General features: G+C 51.7%; 1 protein-coding gene across 1 annotated transcript in view; it reads left to right on the forward strand.

The window, feature by feature from the left end:
* Positions 1-478: 478 nt before the first annotated feature.
* The window catches only part of LOC128847261 (butyrophilin subfamily 1 member A1-like), a 36580-nt gene continuing 18020 nt past the window's right edge, over positions 479-19038 (forward strand). Inside the window, exons 1-5 of the mRNA XM_054046652.1 lie at positions 479-725; positions 3382-3498; positions 5850-6197; positions 15653-15934; positions 17410-17526. Of these exons, the coding sequence (XP_053902627.1) occupies positions 704-725; positions 3382-3498; positions 5850-6197; positions 15653-15934; positions 17410-17526 (886 nt within the window). The 5' untranslated portion in view covers positions 479-703. The remainder of the gene's footprint in view (positions 726-3381; positions 3499-5849; positions 6198-15652; positions 15935-17409; positions 17527-19038) is intronic.

A 19038-nucleotide genomic window follows, 5' to 3' on the forward strand; every position in this document is an offset into this window, starting at 1 on the left:
CAGGCTGTCTGAACAACATTGCAGGAGCTGAGGCCCAAAGAGTGGGGCTGGGCCACCTGGACAGTATAGCCTAAAACCCTATCCCCCAAATAGTCACTGGTTAATTTTGTATCAATGAGTATTTTCAGCCACGAGTCCTGCGTGTATTTGGAGGGTGGGGCTGGGAATGAGGAATATTCCAGGGCACTAGACTAAATTAACCTGGCCACTGAGTCTAGTGGCTGCTGAAGCAGACTTTGGTCCCATTGTTTACACAGGACTGAGGTAATTACAGCAACTCCTGGAGCACAAGAAAACAGCCTGCAGAACCGACTGTGTCACCAGTCAAAGTTAAGAGCTGAGGCTGCTGGCACCAAAGCTGCCCTCTCACTAGCACTGTGGGTGTGTCAGAGGAATTTGATCTTTGTGCCATAACCGTCCTGAGGAGGAGCCAGTCACAGTCACGTTCCAGCCTCTGTCCTTCTTTTGGTTTTGAAGCTGGTGGATGGGCCAAGAGAGGACGGTGCTTCCATTACATATAAAATATATTAATTTAATGAAAAGCTCAGGGGCAGGCTGGAGTTAATCCCTGTGGCTCCCTGACCCCTCCGGCAGGATGGATGTCACAGCCTGCGAAAGGGACGCAGTCTCTGGGAGCAGGAGCTCTGCCTAGAGAGAATGGCTCTGGGGGCTAGTGAAGCTGGGAGATTGGAACGGCTCAGAAATGACTCCACAGGACTCCGCAGGTAGGGGGTTCACTCACTGCAACCCCAGCTGAATTGCTCCCTTGGATATTTCCTGGCTCATGGCACTGATTAGTCAGAGGAGCTGCTGCTATCAAAGGACCTCGCTCCTGGGATTTGGGGGATAACGTGTCACTTTCCCACGGGGAACTGAGCTGTGGCTGTAGAGATGCCCGCACAGATTCAGAGACCTGTCCAGTCACTTCTCCACTGCCAGGTTCCCGTTTGTTTGCTGTTCTGCTCTATTTACTGATAGCTGTAGGAACCGATCCCCAGTTGTAATTTTCCTGTGGGGCACTATTGGGCGGGTGCAGGTGTTTCCATCTTCAGCTCACCACCGTGAACTTCCAGAGTGAGAGGGTGAAAGATGGAAGGGAAACACCTGGGGCCAGATTGGGCGCAACTGATGCAGGGAGCGGGAGATTTTCTAAAGCTTTTAAGGGATTCAGGACCACAAGCCCCATTGATCCTAAATCCCCTGTAGTTGTGAAAATCTCCCCCCCCCCGAAATGTGAATTGCACCTGTCTGTGCCCTCAAGGCCCTTTGCATTCGGGGGGGGGGGTCTCACCCCAAGGGAGGGTAGGTGAGGCTGCTGTTTCCCTCAGGGGGGTTTCTGGCAGGGAAGGGGGAGCTTTACCTCTCACTGGCAGGTTATCAGCGGCCACCACCGAATGCAGGTGCTCAGTGAGTGACTCACCTGCCAGCCCTGCTCTCACCTACTTCCTCCCCAGTGCGGCTGCTCTTTGGGCTGTGCCGGCCCCTGCTGCTGTCCTGGCCTGAGGCAGGTTACAGCCACTTCGCCCTGTCACAGCCCAGACCCAGCCAGAGCTTCCATCGGCGCTATGTGGTGTGAGCCCCGAGTGATGTCAGCCCTTGTGGGAAGCCCCCCACTGCTCTTCACAGCAACGCAGCCTCTTGCAGGCTCCGGCAGCCATAGAGGCCTAGGGCCACGTTTCCAAGAGAGCTCAGCTCTGAACTGCTCTCAGGCAGGTGCCTGTGTGACATGGGCAGGTTCCCCAGGGGCTCTGAGCAGTCGCATTTGGGAGGGGATGACAGGCGATGGAGCAACCCCTTACAGGTCTGCATTGCACCCCAAACTATCACAGACACTGCAGAAAAGGGTCACAAACATGATTTAGGGGCTGGAGCAAACGCCTCACTGTACGAGACTGAAGGAGATCAATCTGTTCAGTTTAGCAAAGAGAAGAGTGAGAGGTGACTTTCTGTCATGGATTCACAAGGCCTGGTCTGTGCCCTGGCCTTCAGCCAGGCCCTTGGGAGTGACCCCTTGATTGTGCTGGACCCCACGATCCACACAATTCCACAGAGGCAAGTCCATGGCTTCAGTGACTCAGAAACTGGGCCTTTGAGCACCAGCAACCCCTGGCTTTCTCCATGGCTCCCTGCAGCAAGTCCAACCAAGCCAGACTCCTGCAGGAGACTTGTTCTACCCCTTCAGGGCTTAGGGTGACCAGACAGCAAGTGTGAAAAATCGGGACGGGGGTGGGGGGTGATAGGAGCCTATATAAGAAAAACACCTAAAAATCGGGACTGTCCCTATAAAATCGGGACATCTGGTCACCCTATCAGGGCTCAGTGTTCTCAGTGAGTATCTGCAGAGACACCAGGCACCTTTTCCACACCAAGTAACCATGTGTTAGTCCCCTGGCCTATGGAGTCTGAAAGTCCTTAGGTCAGCACAGAGAAGCACAGTTTAAGAGAGGGTTCAGCCTGGCCAGAGCTGGGGCTCTGCCGAGCCGTGCTGCTGGAGGGTCCCGCTTGGCTCCCTCTCTCCCTGTCCCTTTGTTGTGTCTCAGTCCCAAGTGAGTTCCTGTGTCTCTGTCAGCCCAGTCCTTTAACACCGACACCTGGCACCTTCTCCCTTTGTGCTCCAGCTCCCGGCTATTGCTCCTCTTCCCTGCAGAGAGGTGGAAGGAAGAAACTTGGTCTAGGAGTTGTTGCTTAATCATTGAGGCTTCCCATTGTCTTTTCAAAATTCTCCATTGATATGTGTTGATTCCAGCCCAGACAGTCCGAGTGGCTCTACATGTCAGACACCTAGCCTGTTCGGCCACGTCCCAGCGAGAGAAGCAATTCTTTCCCCTGAAGCAGCAGCAATGCCAAGGGGATCAGTACAGAGTCCTACTGATAGTTCATAAAAATATTTCAGTAAAATTTCCCACCTGTCACATCTTCATGAAGAAGGTACATGTTGCTAAAGGACTCTTTTATAGAGTGGAGAAAGGCATAACAAGAACCAATGGATGGAAGTTAAAATTGGACAAATTCTAATTGGAATTAAGGCACAGAATTGTAACCATGAGGGTGATTAATCACTGGAGCAAACTACCAAGGGAACTGGTGAATTGTCCATCTCTTGCTGTCTTCAGATAAAGACTTGGTGACTTTTTGGAAGATGCTTCAGTCAAACACAAGTTTGGGCTCAGTACAGGGGTAAATGGGTGAGAGTCTTTGGCCTGTGCCACAGATCAGACTAGAATCTAATGGTCCCTCTGACCTTAGTCTATGAATATTGGGAAGTGTGCTAATGTAAACATAACTGATCCATGGACCAGGGCTATGAAAGTCAGACAACCTTGCACTGTCACTGCATCCCACTCACTCACTGTCTGGTTTGTTATTTCTCCTGTTCCCCAGACCAAGCTACGATGACGGGGAAGGTTCCCTCGTTCTCCCCCGGCTCCACAGTGAGCTCCGCTCTGCCCGGCTTCGTCGTTCTCTGCCTCGCTCTACAGGTTCACAGGCTGGCGTCAGGTAGGAGCTCATGGAGAAATCACAGGCTACACCTGGGTCCCCAGTAACCATGGTTCCTATCTTTACACCATCTTGTCAGGCCTTGACACTACATCCTTCCTACTGCTCTGGCTGATTTCTGGCAGTTTCTAAAACACAGAACACAGAGAGCACCACTACAGGGCTCGCAAACTATTTAAAAGGAAACTACCCAATTCCTAGACACTGCACTGACAGACAGGGCCGGCTTTAGGCCGATTCAGCTGATTTGGCTGAATTGGGCCCCGCGCTAAGAGGGCCCCGCGCCGCAGCTCTCCACCCCGCTCCCAGCTCACTTCTCCCTCCTCCCCTCTCCTGAACACTCCGTCCCCTGCTTCTTCCCCTCCCCTGCTTCCCGCGAATCAGAGGTTCGCGGGAAGTCTGAAAAGAAGCAGGGGTGGGCAGGCAGGCAGGCAGGCAGCACCAGGTAAGCTGGGGTGGCGGGGGGTGCGAGAAGGGCTCCGGGGAGGCGCAGCGCGGCCCAGTCCAGCCCCGGCCAAGCAGCTCACTCTGGCCCCAGTTCTGGCCGAGTGCGCTGGCCCGGCCCCGGCCGACCACCCTCGGCCTCAGCGGCTCTGACCCGGCTCGGCTCCAGCCCGGCCCGGCCCCCGCGGCTCGGCTCCGGCTCTGCTCCAGCCCGGCCCCCGCGGCTCGGCTCAGCCCGGTCTGGCCCCCACGGCTCGGCGCGGCTCGGCTCCAGCCCAGCTCCCGCGGCTTGGCCCGACTCCAGCCTGGCCCCTGCAGCCAGGCCTGGCCCCCCAGCCGAGCACCCCCGGCCTCAGCGGCTCTAACCCGGCTCGGCTCCGGCCCGGCCCCCGCAGCTCGGCTCCGGCCCGGCCCAGCCCGGCCCCCGTGGCTCGGCTTGGCTCGGGCCCCCACATCTCGGCTCCGGGCCAGACCCAAGTCCCGCGACCCTGGCCGGAGCTCCGGCCAGAACGCGGCCTGATTCCTTGGGGGCAGGGCTTGCGGCAAGCCCTGCCCCCAGGAATCGGGCCCCGCTCTTTCTAAAGCCGGCCCTGCTGACAGACCGAATACGTCGGAAATCAGACTCTTCAGTCACGAAGGAGTCCTGAATCCTAGACTTGCCAGTTTAGACGTAACAACCCACAAGTCATTCATGCTGCACTAGGCACATGTGACTAGGGCTCAGAGCTAGACCTCATCTCACAGTGAGGATGTGAAGATATTTGCTGGCTTCTTCATTCTGTGCCTTCAGTGAAGCCCTGATAGTGACCCACTCCATCCCCGGGGCTGGCTCCACAGCTACTCGGGCATTTTGGTTCCCTCCTGCTGTGGTTTCCATCCTGTTAATTTAACCAGCTCTCTCTGTCTCTCCTGATGCTGAGTCTCTGCACCGAGACTCCCACATCCTGTGCTGTTCCATAGTGACCGATTCTCTGTTTCCTGCTCTTTTCTATCTGCCTCCTTCTCCCTCTCCATTATCTGACCTCTGACTTTACCTTTATAGCCATTGCCTGCATAGTGATGATCTGTTTTCATATCTTTACACCTTGTCAGCCTTTACACCCCCCTCCTGCAGATGAGGAGGCCCCTGTGCTGGAGCAGCATGAAAAGGCCTTGGTGTATCAGAGAACCAGGCCCCCAGTATCATTATCCCCAGGGTGTCCATGAGAAGTTAGAGGTTTATTCAGAGATAATAGGGACAGTGTAGAACACTCGTGTGAACTCTGTGTGACAGATATTGCAGCCATGTGCGGCATTTTGGGGACTATCAAATTCACTTTATGAATGTTCTGTTTATTTGTGTACCCCCTTTATCAATGGTATCTATACATGCTATATGTATCTTTGTGGGACTGGGATTGTAATCTATGCCATGGGGGAGGGTTACCCCATCTCCTTCAGAATGTACAGACCATGGGGGATAATTACTTGAGGGACAGGTAACCTCTCCAGAGAAGTACCACTCCTAGGGAGAATTGCATAAACTGGGTTAGACCAGGTCCCAGAAACCCAAGAGAACAAAGATTTTTGGTATAAAAGTTGGCTTTGAACTGACCAGAGGCCCGAGATCTTGGGCTGCAAAGTGACAGGATCTGTTAACCAAGAGGACAAACCCTTAGAGAAAGGTTTGAAAGACTTTGGAACCTACCGAAGAGTCCCATGTGCCAGATGAGAATTCTTTGGGATAAGCATAACATGTGTTCAGACCTTTGATTGGTTTATGGTAAGTTTTCTCTGTCAGGCTTTTGTCTTTAAATGGTCTCACTTCTAATGCAGGGCGCTCTCTTACTGTGTGTCTTATTGCTGAATTAACGCCACGCCCAGCCCCTCGCCGATTTAATTTCCCTTTTTCATTGTACATTTCACAGCACAGTTCATAGTGGCTGGACCTGACCATCCAGTCATTGCCTCCCTAGGTGGGGAGGCCGTCCTGCCCTGCCACCTCTCCCCCAGGATGAGCGCTGAGAACATGGAGGTGAGATGGTTCCGATCCCAGTTCTCTGCAGTCGTGCACCTGTACCGTGATGGGCAGGATCAGTACGGACAGCAGATACCGGAATATCGAGGAAGAACTGAGCTCTTAAGAGACCACATCACCAATGGGAGTGTTTCCCTGAGAATACGCAATATCCGACCCTCTGACAATGGACAGTACAAGTGTTTTTTTCAGTCCAGTGTCTCTTATGAAGATGCTATATTGGAACTACATGTGGCAGGTCAGTAACTTCTGATGTTTTAATGTCTTCAACAGGGTAATAAGTGGAGTCAGAGGGTTCATTGTGAGATGACACAATTTTTCTCATTATAGTGGGGCAGCAGCTCTGCTCTGGACAAAGTTGAGTCTAGTTTGCTGTATAATATCCATTTTTTCAAAGTTCTCTAAAACCAAGACACATGCTCATGGTGTGTCTACAGTGGCAGACTTTCTTCACCGGCAGTTCCAGCGCCGCTCAGCGAGTGCTAAAGGGAAACCGCTGCTGTGTGTTCACACTGTCAGCTGCCTGCGCAATAGCGTGTTCACACTCGCGGCATTTGCATCGTCATTCAGCAGCTATCTCACAGAGCACGTCTTCCTCTTCCGCCGCTAAGTGTTGTGGGAAGGCAGAGGGGGTTGCAAGGCATCCTGGGCCCTGTCCCAATGCCCTATGATGCATTGCTTTGCATCCCAGCAATCCCTGTGCTTCCTTCCACATTTGGCGCCATCTTTCAACGGTTTGCGTAGTGTGCACTCTGCCTCTTCAGTCTGCAGGAATGGATCCCGCACTGTTGACCAACATGCTGCTCGCTCTGACTAACACGTCACAAGTGGCAGTGAAGTTGTTCCTTAAACTACAAAGGCAAGACATGTCTAATATTGATCTCACCGCGCGCAATAGCTATGACATGAGATTGCTTGTGGCATTCACGGAGGGGCTAACTACAGTGGAACGCTGGTTTTGGGCTCAGGAAATAAGCACCGAGTGGTGGGATCACATCGTCATGCCCATCTGGGATGATGAGAAGTGGCTGCAGAACTTTCGAATGAGGAAAGCCACTTTCATGGTATTGTGTGGTGCTCTCGCACCAGCTCTGTGGCACAGGGACACAAAAATGAGAGCTGCCCTGTTGTTGGAGAAGCGTGTGGCGATTGCACTGTGGAAGCTGGCAACTCCGGACAGCTACCGATCATTCGCTAACCAGTTCAGAGTGGGAAAGTCAACCGTTGAACTCGTGTTGATGGAAGTGTGGAGGGCCATTAATCGCATTCTGCTGCGTAAGACCTTGGACTCTGGGCAACATGCGCGACATTGTGGTTGGCTTTGCACAAATGGGCTTCCCTAACTGTGGAGGGGAGATAGATGGCACTCATATTCCAATTCTGGCACCGGACCACATAGCCACCGAGTACATTAATCAGAACGGGTATTTCTTTATGGTTCTCCAAGTGCTTGTGGATCGCCATAGGTGTTTCATGGACGTTAAAGCAGGCTGGTCCAGAAAGGTGCATGACGTATGCAACTTTCAGAACACTGGCCTGTTCAGGAATCTGGAAGCAGGAACTTTCTACCCAGACCAGAAGATCATCGTAGGGGAAGTCGAAATGTCCATTGTGATCCTGGGAGACCCCACCTACCCCTTAAAGCTGTGGTTTATGAAGCCATAAATGGGGAACCTTGACAGCAGCAAGGAGTGGTTCAACAACAGGCTCAGCAGGTGCAGAATGACTGTTGAGTGTGCTCTTGATCATTTAAAGGCCCACTGGCACTGCCTATATGGGAGGCTGGACCTGGCCAATGACAATATTCCTATGGTTATTTCCACGTGCTGAACGGTCCATAATATTTGTGATGGGAAGGCTGAAAGCTTCACTCGGGGCTGGACCGTTGAGTCTCAGCACCTGGATGATGACTTTGAACAGCCAGAGACCAGGGCTATTACAGGGGTACAGTGCAAGGCCATAAGGATGAGGGATGCCTTGAGGCAGCCATTTGAAGCTGAAAGCCACTAATATTTGTTGCTATGCTCGGAATTGCAGTGCTTGTAATGCTAGGAGGTGATTATGTTGGTGCGGATGATGCACTGTGAAGGTTTAAGAAAATGGACTGTTGCTTTGCAGGGCTATGTTTGCATTCAGTTAATGTAATAAAGGTCGCTTTCAAACCAAAACAAATCTTTTATTAAAAAAACAACTGGAGGAGAGAGAGAGACACACACACACAAAATCAGAAGTGAGGGGGATGGTGGAAGGGAGGGTCCCAGGGGGAGGTGGGATCCCAACATGGTTAAAGATTTGTGTATGTCCAGGTGTCATATGCACCCTTGTCCTTTGGAGTATTGTGCAGTGGGTACTGTGCTTCAGCAGGGTAAACTGCAGAGGAACGGGTGTCGAGTGCAGTAGGTACTGGGAGTTCACAGAGCTGGACTGTGTGTGTGTGTGTGTGTGTGCGCGCGCGCGGGTCGTGGGTGGTGCATGGGAAAGAGTTTTGCAACAACAGCTGTGGGGGAGGGTGGGCCGGAGCTGCTCAGTTTTCAGTGCTAGGAGTGCCTGGAGCGTGTCCACTTGGTGCTCCCTAATCTTTAAGAGCCGCTCCGTGGCTTCGTTCTGGCACTCTGTGTTCTCCTTTTGGTCCCTCTTCTCGCTGTCCTGCCACTCATTCAACTCTTGTTTTTCGGCTGCAGAGTGCAGCATGACATCACGTAGAAGATCCTCTCTACTTTTTCGTGGCTGCTTTCTAATCCTGTGCAGCTGTTCAGCCGGTGATAAAAAAGAGGGAGGCTGGGCTCCCAAGGTCAGATTTGTGAAGCCAAAATGAAGCATTTTACAGAGGCACTATCGTTTGCAACACAGAGAGCACTGAATCAGTGTTTTAGAACACAGCCAGTACTCACACACCTGTCACTAACTGGTTGACCCCAGGCAAGCACACATGAGCCACAAGACCCCCAAAATGGTGAGTAGCCGCAGAGGCAGGGGAATTCAGTGTTCCAGGACAGCAGTGAGCACGTGGCTCTTGGGGAGAGTCAGCACTGTAAGGGGGCATTAAAATCATTCCTTACCCCACATTTTCTACAGGCTGTGTTCATTATGGAAGATATCTCGCTGCTGAGGCTTCATTCTGGTGTGTCGTGTTCTCTTTTTGTTCCCTCTTCTCACTGTCCCGCCACTCCTTCAATTCCTGTTTCTCAGCGGCAGAGTGCATCATAACATCATGCAGAAAGTCCTCCTTAGTTCTTCTTGGCCGATTCCTAATTCTGCGCAGCTGTTCTACCGCCGATAACAAAGAGGAAGGCTGAGCACCCAAGGTCATCTCTGTGAAGTTTAAATGCAACATGTCACAGAAGCAGTTTTGTTTGCAACACAGACAACACGGATTCAGTGGCAGTGCTTTAGAACACAGCCAGTACTCACACACCTGTCACTAACTGGCTGACCCCAGGCAAGTACACATGAGCCACAAGACCCCCAAAATGGTGAGTAGCCACAGGGGCAGGGTAAATCACTCTTCCTGGACCCTGCTGTACACTGGGCACGTGGCTCTTGGGGAGAGCCAGCACTGTAGGCGGGGGCTGATAATTGTTCCTGTCCCCACACTTTCCACAGGCTGTGCTCATTATGGAAGATATCTCGCTGCTGAGGGTGACCGGGGAATCAAGGGAGGGTCATCTCAAGGAATGCGGCTTCCACCCAGGCCCTCATGCAGCTAGCCCGTGTGCAGCAATGGTCCCCCCCACACACATACACAGTGATGGCTGAGTAGCGTGGGAACGTTACCCTTAGTGGGGCAAGAAACAAAGCAGCTCTGCCAAAGAACCCGTGGCAGCCGATTGCCCAGTATCTCCACGAGAGTTTCCTGGAGATCTCTGAGGCAGATTCCTGTGCAGTGAGGGAGTCCATCGACACCCTGTTCTGCCGCTCTGCCTAGACATGTGGTGGTACGCGCATCGCACAGACACAAGGCAGCCTTCTGCAAATCCCTCCGGCAAGCTCAGCACACAGAAACAAGCCAGCCTTCTGCAACCCTCCTCCCCCCAACAGCTCGCTTCAGTGATTCCCAAAATCAAAGCCACTTACCAGGGGCCTCGTCTCCTGTTTCCGCTTCGCCAAGCTCTGAACGCTGTGACTGGCTAGCAACCTCCAGGGTACACAAGAGCTCCTGGCTGCATGCATCTCTGAACAAGTCATCCTCTGGCTCTGGGTCCACCTCCCTCTCCGCAGCCTTGTCCAAGATTTCCTCCTCCTGGCTCAGTCCACTCTTGACTGGCACAGAAGCCCCTGAAGTATCCATGGGACTCTTCGCAGTGGAGGTGGGGTCACCACTGAGTATCATGTCGAGCTCTTTGTAGAACCGGCATCTTGTGGGTGCAGCACTGGAGTGGTACTTTGCCTCCCGCTCCTTGTGGTAGGCGTTCCACAGCTCCTTCACTTTGACCCTGCACTGCAATGTGTCCCGGTCATGACCCCTTTCTGTCATGAAGTGTGAAATCTGTCCGTAGGTATCATAATTCCTACAGCTGGAGCACAGCTGGGACTGGACAGCCTCCTCTCCCCAAGCTCTGATGAGGTCCAGCAGCTCGGCATTGCTCCAAGTAGGGGATCGCCTGGTGTGTGGAGCAGCCATGGTCACCTGGAAAGATGCGCTGAGACCATCGCATGCCGAGCAAACAGGAAGGGGACTTTCAAAATTCCCAAGGAATTTAAAGGATAGGGCTGAAGGTTGGTCACCTGAGGGCAGGGCAGTAGAGTTCTAATCGATGACCAGAAAGGCGAGAACAGGCGTGTGGGACACCTCCTGGAGGCAAATCACAGTGTTGTAATCGACCAGGGTGTCTACGCTGGCACCGTGGTGCTGTAGCCCCAGTGCAGAAAGTTGTACACCTCTTGTCGAGGTGGTTGTTTTACAGCGCTTCAACTGCGCAGTTTCTGCGCACAAAGTGGCTTGGCAGTGTGTACACCTCAGGAGTTACAGCTCTCAAAGCTGCTTTACTGCGCAGAAACTTGCCAGCATAAACAAGGCCTCAGATTGTCTTGAAAACTGCTGAGACTCATTGGAGTCTGGGGTTGGGTTAGTGGCCCAAATGTGAGGTCTTTAGAGCAAGGAATTAATGAGACACACAAACACCCCTAAACAGTCAGGTGACATTAACATGTTGTGGTTATTACAACTATTTTGTGCATGCCTGGGGCTGAACAATGACTCTGATCCTCCAAAAACTGATGCCACCAGCTGGGATTAATCTCAGCTCATGTTTGGCCCCTCCAGGGTAACAGTCCTTGATACACAGGGACCTGTAGCCCAGAGCCTGGTCTAAGGGTGGGAGAATTGGGGAATTCCCCGCCCCCAGCACACGTAGAGGCAGGAGGCCTGACCCCTTAAGGTGCTGCCAGAGAGACCAGCAAGGGGACAGAGGTGCAGCTAGTTCTGTAACCATGACATGAGGCTTAGGTCAGGTGTAGCGAACTCCTGGTCTCCATTCAAACACTGCTGCACACAAACCACCCTGACTTGCAAAATTTTATCGCCTCATCACCCTTGCCCTGAGGATTCCTTCTGGGATGTTGCTTTCACTTACTCCTCACCAAGCCTGGTGATCACTGGCATATCTGACACCAGACAGCTGACAATCCCCATGGCAAGAAGTCTGTGCCCTGGTACTGACACAACCAGCACAACTCAGCACTGAAATGAGGCATGATCGATCCCTCAAGTTACACCTGCACCTCTCCGCATATCACAGTGATCGCTCTGCCAATAGGCTCAAATAATCCCCCCCACTAGTCATTACAGCTACACCAAGCACGGTGCATGCAGCTTTAGTGCATGCAGCCAATTCCCAGTGGTTATTGCCAGCTCCAAAGGGGCAGAGTTAAGGTTGTTTGGGTTTTTCACTTCACTATGGATTTCCTGGTTTTAGAGGTCTGAGTTTTGCTGAACTCAACGTTTTGAAAGGACAGGAGATAATACAGAGTTAAGGTTGCCTGGAGGTAACTAAGTTTTTTGTCAGTGAATAGACATGAGGGAGGATTACAGGAAGGGGGCATTGTTTGTGTTGTGTTCCACAGATTTGAATTGCAGCATGTATCTGCCTCCACTGAAGCTGCATTCCCTGTGTTCAGTGTAGCTGTACTGACCAGTGGAGAGAGTAGTGGGGACAGGGTCTCAGAGCTGTCACGGTGCTGTGGAAGGGCAGGAGATAATCTCACCAGGCAGCCTGAACTCTGTGCTAACGAAGGTTTTGTCAGTGAATTTTCTAGTTGTTTTTTATTTTTAACAGAAAGGGAAACGTTTGTTGTAGGAGCTAGTGGCCATTTACGTGGTTGTAGTTCTCACCTAGGTTTGCAGTTGCTACATGACTGTGCCTCAGTAATAATCAAAAGTATAGTATAGTGCTTTTCCATTAGTAGACCGGAAAGAACTTTACATCATTATCCCCATTTTACAGATGGGAAACTGAGACACAGAGCAGAGACGTGAGTTGCCCAAGGTCACCCAGCAGCTCAGTGGCAGAGCGAGGAATAGTCCCAGTCCTGGGAACGCTCTGTTAGGCCACTCAGTTGCTCCATGGTTGCTCACTGCCCCTCCCCCCTGTATGTTCTGTGATAGTGCAATGGGGATAACGGTTGTGCTTTGCAATGTTTGCAGTGTGTAGCTCGTAACAGGGCTGGTGAGAGAAATCTCATCCCAGGTCTCTGTCCCAACACCGTGACAGTTTTATTATACAGCGGATACTCTAAGCGTGTGAGAGGAGACTCGTGTGTCTGTTTCCTTCTCCACCATCCCCCACAACATGTAGCTCCCCGTCCCCTCTGCCCTGCGTTTCTGGGGGCCCACATCACAGGCAGCAGCTTACTGGTGGGCCACACACTACCTCGGTTATGTGAGCTACACACTGAGCTGGGCTCCTCACCCCAACTACCAAGCCTAGCTAGACCCTCTGCCCCCGGTCCAGCCAGACTTCCCAAGCCATGTTGCAGGCTCCCCCAATCCAACTCCCCCTCCCCCACACAGTCTGGCAACCCCACACAGGGGCGATGTGTATTTTAACTATTCATTTCCTGCGTTTCAGATGTTTACATTTTCACTACATTCAGGCCCTACCCCACTCCCCTGTGATCACAGATTACATGAGGGGGTTAGATACCCCAAGAGTGGCAGGGGATCCCAGATCCCAGGACATACAGTGGGAAGAAAATGGGGTTCAGAGCCCTGCAAAGGGATAGGGCTCCCCCAGATCCCAGAATGGGGAAGGGGAGAATTTGGGGCTGACAGGACTCCCTGCCCCTAAACCCACAACTTTTACTGTCACGCCTCACAATATCAAATCCCTCCCATCCCACTTCTTCCCCATATCTGAGGAAGCCTCAATCCTTTTTTCCTCCCCTTTCACCCATTCCAATTTATCCCCCTCCCCATAATACCCACGTTCCTTGCTGCAGACCCAACCCCTGTTCCCATCTCCTCTTCCATCCCCATCACCCCTCCCAGCGAGCGTTTGCAGGTGTAATTTATTTTCTTTTCAAATATATTTTCAGCACGTTCTGAATTATCTCCTGGATACTGATTACATCTCAAAAAAGAAAAACAAAATCAAAACAAAAAACAAAAAATCCACTCACCTTGAAATAGGCCTTGTCTACACTGCCAACTTTTGTTGACAAAAGTTACACCGACAATCAAGAAGTGCTATAATAATGTAACCCGTCTGCCAGTTGGAGTGGGCAGCAAGAAGCGCCGGGTTCAATATCTAGGGGGTTCCTTTTCAACATTATAACCAAAACCGGCTTGAGCTCCCGCCCAGTAATGTGGGAAAATGTCACTCTACCCTCTGGGCACTTCTAAGAGGCAATTCTTCCCCTCTCGCAAGCAGAGTCTGAGATAGAAATAGTTTCTTTAATAAAAGTAACCTAGCATTAATCTGAGAAAACAGCACAAGTGATTTTCATAAACACAAAAGCATGAGCAAGACACCCTCCCCAGAGTGTGCTGGGCAGTGTCCTTTGCTTCAGGTTCTTGAGTCCAACAACCAAGTTCTTGCAGTGTGCCCCCCGTTCAACACACCACTCACAGTTGTTGTGCCTGGTCAGCACAGACCCAGAGTTCATAGGTACATCTGTGTGCATTCTGCTCCTGCCATGAGCGGGGGGAGGGGGGTAAATGCACCTGCCGGCCGCCTGCTCACCACTCCCACTGGCCCCTGCTCACTACTCCTGCCAGCCACCTGCCCGCTGCTCCTGCCTGCCACCCCCACTGGGTCGCTGCTCCCACCGGTCGGATTAAGATCATTCAGATTAAGATCATTTTATTTCAGTTTAGCTCATCAGTAAAAGTGTGATCTGGTGCAGAAGGCATTACCTTAACCCTGCATTTTTTTGTTATCTAATGTCTGTAATTTGTGGGTGTGAGTGTGGGTGTGTTTCCTGGCTCACAGAGGAGTCCAGTTTTCTGCTGCCAACTTCTGTGCTCTGGAAGGGTACAAACAAGGCACAGCCGAGGCAACTTGAACTCCCCAGTAACAAAGTTTTTTGGTAGTGAATTAATTTAACGTTTGTCTATACCAGGGGTGGGCAAACTTTTTGGCTGACGGCTGCATCGGGTTTCAGAAATTGTTTGGAGGGCCGGTTAGGGGAGGCTGTGCCTCCCCAAACAGCCAGGCATGGCCCGGCCCCCAACACCTATCTGACCCCCCCCACTTCTCGCCCCCTGATGGCCCCTCTGGGACTCCTGCCCCACCCAACCCCCATGTTCCCTGACGGCCCCCCTGGAACCTCTGCTCTATCCACCCCCCCGCTCTCTGTCCCCTGACCACCCCCAGACCTCCCACCCCTAACTGACCCCTGCTGCCCTATCCAACCCCGCCTCCTTCCTAACTGCCCCCCCGGGATCCCTGCCCCATCCAACCCCCCTGTTCCCTGTCCTCTGACTGCCCCGGCCCCTGACCACCACCCCCGAACTCCCCTGCCCTCTCTCCAATCCCCCTCCCTCAGCCCCTGCCCCCTTACCGCGCTGCCTGGATCACCGGTGGCTGGCAGTGCGGCTGCACCAGGATAGGCAGCCGTGCCGCCCATCTGGAGCCAGTTACGCACCGCGCAGCACAGAGCATGAGTCAGGCCGGGCTCTGCAGCTGCGCTGCCCCAGGAGCTCACAGCCCTGCCGCCCAGAGCATTGGGCGGTGCAGTGAGCTGAGGCTGCGGGAGAGGGGGAACAGTGGGGGAGGGGTCGGGGGCTAGCCTCCCGGGCCAGGAGCTCAGGGGCCGGGCAGAACGGTCCTGCGGGCCGGATGTGACCTGCAGGCCACAGTTTGCCCACCTCTGGTCTATACATACACATGCACTGGTTACCATGAAGTAGTGCAAAACCCTATATGGACACTCTTAAATGGTTTGGAAATGGCTTATATTAATTAAGCTTGAGTCGATTCCTTCTTGATTTAAGAGTTTCCACACAGGGGTTTGCACTGGATTAAAAAAAAAACTTTAACGAAACTGGAGCAAGTTTGTGCATAGAACAGCCCTGACATTAAGATTAATTCTATCAAATTGGAATCTGGCCAGTTTAACTAATCAACCACATCCATGGACTCACATTCAATTCTCAGTTTAATAGGAAATGGCTTTGGATAACTGTGTAATAAAACTTTTGGCTCATTACTAGGCACTGTAGGATTATCACAAGTTCATTTATTTCTTCTATAGGTGTGGGCTCTGCTCCTGCCATCTCTGTGGAGGGACATCAGGACGGAGGGATCCGGGTTGTGTGTCGATCGGCCGGATGGTACCCACAACCCGAGGCTCAGTGGAGAGATCTCCAGGGGCAGATCTTATCATCAGCCTCTGAAAAAATATCCCAAGAAGCTAATGACCTTTTTCAAACAGAGATTGCCATTGTTATACCAGAAGCGTCCAACCAGAAAGTGTCCTGCTGTGTCAGGAACCTCCTTCTCAACCAGGAGAGAGAGTCAGAGATTTCCATAGCAGGTCAGTACCCGTCTGTGCCGCACATGGATAGATTGAGACGTTGCAGACATGGGCAGAGAGTATTTATCATTGTGTCTCCTGTTTATTGGCCTGAACCTTCAATGTGCTGAGCACGTCTTGTAAAATCCTGAACAACCTCAGTTCTCTTTGGATATGTCTACACTGCAATTCAAAACCCGCTGGTGACCCAGGCCAGCTGGCTCAGGCTAAGAGCCTCAGGCTAAGGGCCTGTTAAATTGTGGTATAGATGTCCGAGCTTGGGCTGGACCCTGCTACATGCACTAAAAGTTCCATGATGTGCTTTGATCTACCCCACTTTAAAACGGGAACAGAACAAAATGAACCAGGGTGCACACAGCCAGTTAGTGTGCAGCAGGCCAGTGCGTAGTGGATTTAGACCCCAGCCTGCCGCGCACTAACTGCCTATAGACGAGCCACCGTAGAGCAAGGTGGGATGAGTTGTGCCTCCTGCCTTAGGGAGACGCCTCCCTCTCTATTCTGGGGTTCTTGTGTATCAAATGAATATTACAACATTCTTACTATTATAGTGATGAATTTGTAAAGCAGTATTTGTCTGAGGTCTCATAGTGCTGCATTGCTGGTTAGTCTATGATATGCCCAGTATTACCTGATTGTTATGTTCACAGCACACACGGAGAGTTAGAAACAAAACATAAACACTCTTCCTGAAAGGCTGCAATGTCACACTGCTTTATTGCTAAGAATCCAGAACTATAACATGCCACAGCCAAATACAGAGAGAGACAAAGCAGGCTGCTCCCTGAGGCAGAACCAAACCTACCCTGCTCTAGGCTGACTTTTTGCAGACTGACTGCAGGGGACCCAGATGTACAATCCCTACAGAGCCCCTTAGCCTGCAAGTAGGACCAGGAATCCCCTCAGGATTTCAAGTGTCAGCTTGTAATTTTTACACAGTTTTCAATACATCACACTAATCACTTAACAAGGACCTTTTAGTCAGCCATTGCTCCAAGGCCCAGGGAAGAGGACTCTGGAGGAATTATTACTCTGAATCTCCAGGCTCAGTTTTGTTTTTATTAAAATCCCGTATTAACATATTTTGGACCAGATTCTTTCATATGGCTGAACCCCAGTGAGCACAGGAGAGTCGGGGGTGTCAGGAAGCTGGTCACAACTCTCTGATTCTAAGGGCTACTCTGCACTGGCTGCAGCTTTGGGATCATTTAGCGCCTGAACGTATGTCAGTGGGGGATAGGAGTGGCATAATGGAGTTGCACCCTACCCCCAACATGCCCCCTCCCATTAATTAACCATGTTCAGTAACCAGGCTAAAGGTTGGGCTCTCACTGGTTTAATAATAAAGCACAAAGCAGCCACATGTCCCTGTGTATTTCCCTGTGAGGGTCTTTTAACTAGTCACAGTGTCACTTTGTCAATTCCTGTCTTCATTCTGCGTGTGTTTGCTCCCAAGTCAATGGCACTTTCTCTTGCAGAGCTGTTTTTCCCGAGGGTCAATCCCTGGATGGTGGCTCTGGGGGTGATCCTGGTTCTCCTGGCTGTTCTCATTCCCCTGTCCAGTTACTGCTTCTGGAGGCAGCACAGAGCAAAAGGTGAAGTAACAAGAGGCAGGAACTTGGTGAGAGAGAGAGAGAGAGAGAGAGATTAAAAGAACAATGAGGAGTCCTTGTGGCACCTTAGAGACTAACAAATTTATTTGGGCATAAACTTTCGTGGGCTAGAACCCACTTCATCAGATACATGGAGTGAAAATACAGTAGCAGGTATAAATACACAGCACATGAAAAGATGGGAGTTGCCTTACCAAGTAGGGGGTCAGTCTAACGAGACAATTCAATTAACAGCAGGAGACCAAGGGAGGAAAAATCACTTTTGTAGTGGTAATGAGAGTGGCCCATTTCAAACAGTTGACAAGAAGGTGTGAGTACCAGTAGGGGGAAATTAGTATGGGGGAAATTAGGTTTTGTAATGACCCAACCACTCCCAGTCTTTATTCAGGCCTAATTTGATGGTGTCCAGTTTGCAAATTAATTCCAGTTCTGCAGTTTCACATTGGAGTCTGTTTTTGAAGTTTTTTTGTGGATGAATTGCCACTTTTAGGTCTGTTATTGAGTGACCAGAGAGATTGAAGTGTTCTCTTACTGGTTTTTGAATGTTATAATTCCTGATGCCAGATTTGTGTCCATTTATAAATAAATGAATAAAGAGCCCCCTCCTACACCCAAACTCCATCCTGGAACCTGCACTCCGAACCTCCTCCTGCACCCCAACCCCCTGTCCCATCCGCAGCCCCACCCCAGGGCCCATACCCCCAGCTGGAGCCCACACCCCAACTCCCTGCCCAGCCCTCAGCCACCTCCTCCACTCCAAACGCTTTCGCCCCAGCCTGGAGCCCTCTCCTGCACCCAAAAACCCCTCATCCCACGCCCACACTTCCAGACAGAGCCCTCACCTCCTCCCACACCTCAACCGCCTGCCCCAACCCGGAGCCCCAGCCCGCACTCTGAACCCCTCATTTCTGGCACCTCTCCAGAGCCTAGGGGAAGCCCTGAGCCTCCGCGCCCCGCCCGTAAGGCTGTGTGGCCCCCGACTATGTGGGTTGAGTCCATGTTTAGGTGACAGGGATTAATCATTTTGAGTTGTATGTAAAAGTCATGTATGTGCCCAGAGAGAGCTATGTTGGGCGCATTTCCAAACACTAAACAATCAGAACAATTAACTGTCACTGTCTTGTTCCCTGGGCTTTTTAGAGAATTCTCCGCACCAGCTGCCCTGGTGAGCTGTGGCTAGGATGCTGTAATAACACAAACACACTCAGGATTTGCGCGGCTGGTCTGACACGCTGCTCACACTGGGCACAAGATGCTCTAGCTCAGGCTGTGCTCAGCAGTGATAGTGACCTGAGCATCCCGCTTTGGAAGGGCACCTCCACCCCATTCTTTGCTGGGACACCCACTATCTACCAAGCCCCTAGGGGGAGCTCTTCCCTGTTATCCCTAGGGCCAAGGGGCAGACACTACCCATTTGTCCGTCTCTTTGTTTCTCTGTCTCATAACTACAGCGGAGCTGCGTTCAACAGTAATAGGAACTTCACCATACACGTG

This window comes from Malaclemys terrapin, chromosome 13 (genome assembly GCF_027887155.1).
Source record: "Malaclemys terrapin pileata isolate rMalTer1 chromosome 13, rMalTer1.hap1, whole genome shotgun sequence".
In the NCBI taxonomy this organism is placed as follows: Eukaryota; Metazoa; Chordata; order Testudines; family Emydidae; genus Malaclemys; species Malaclemys terrapin.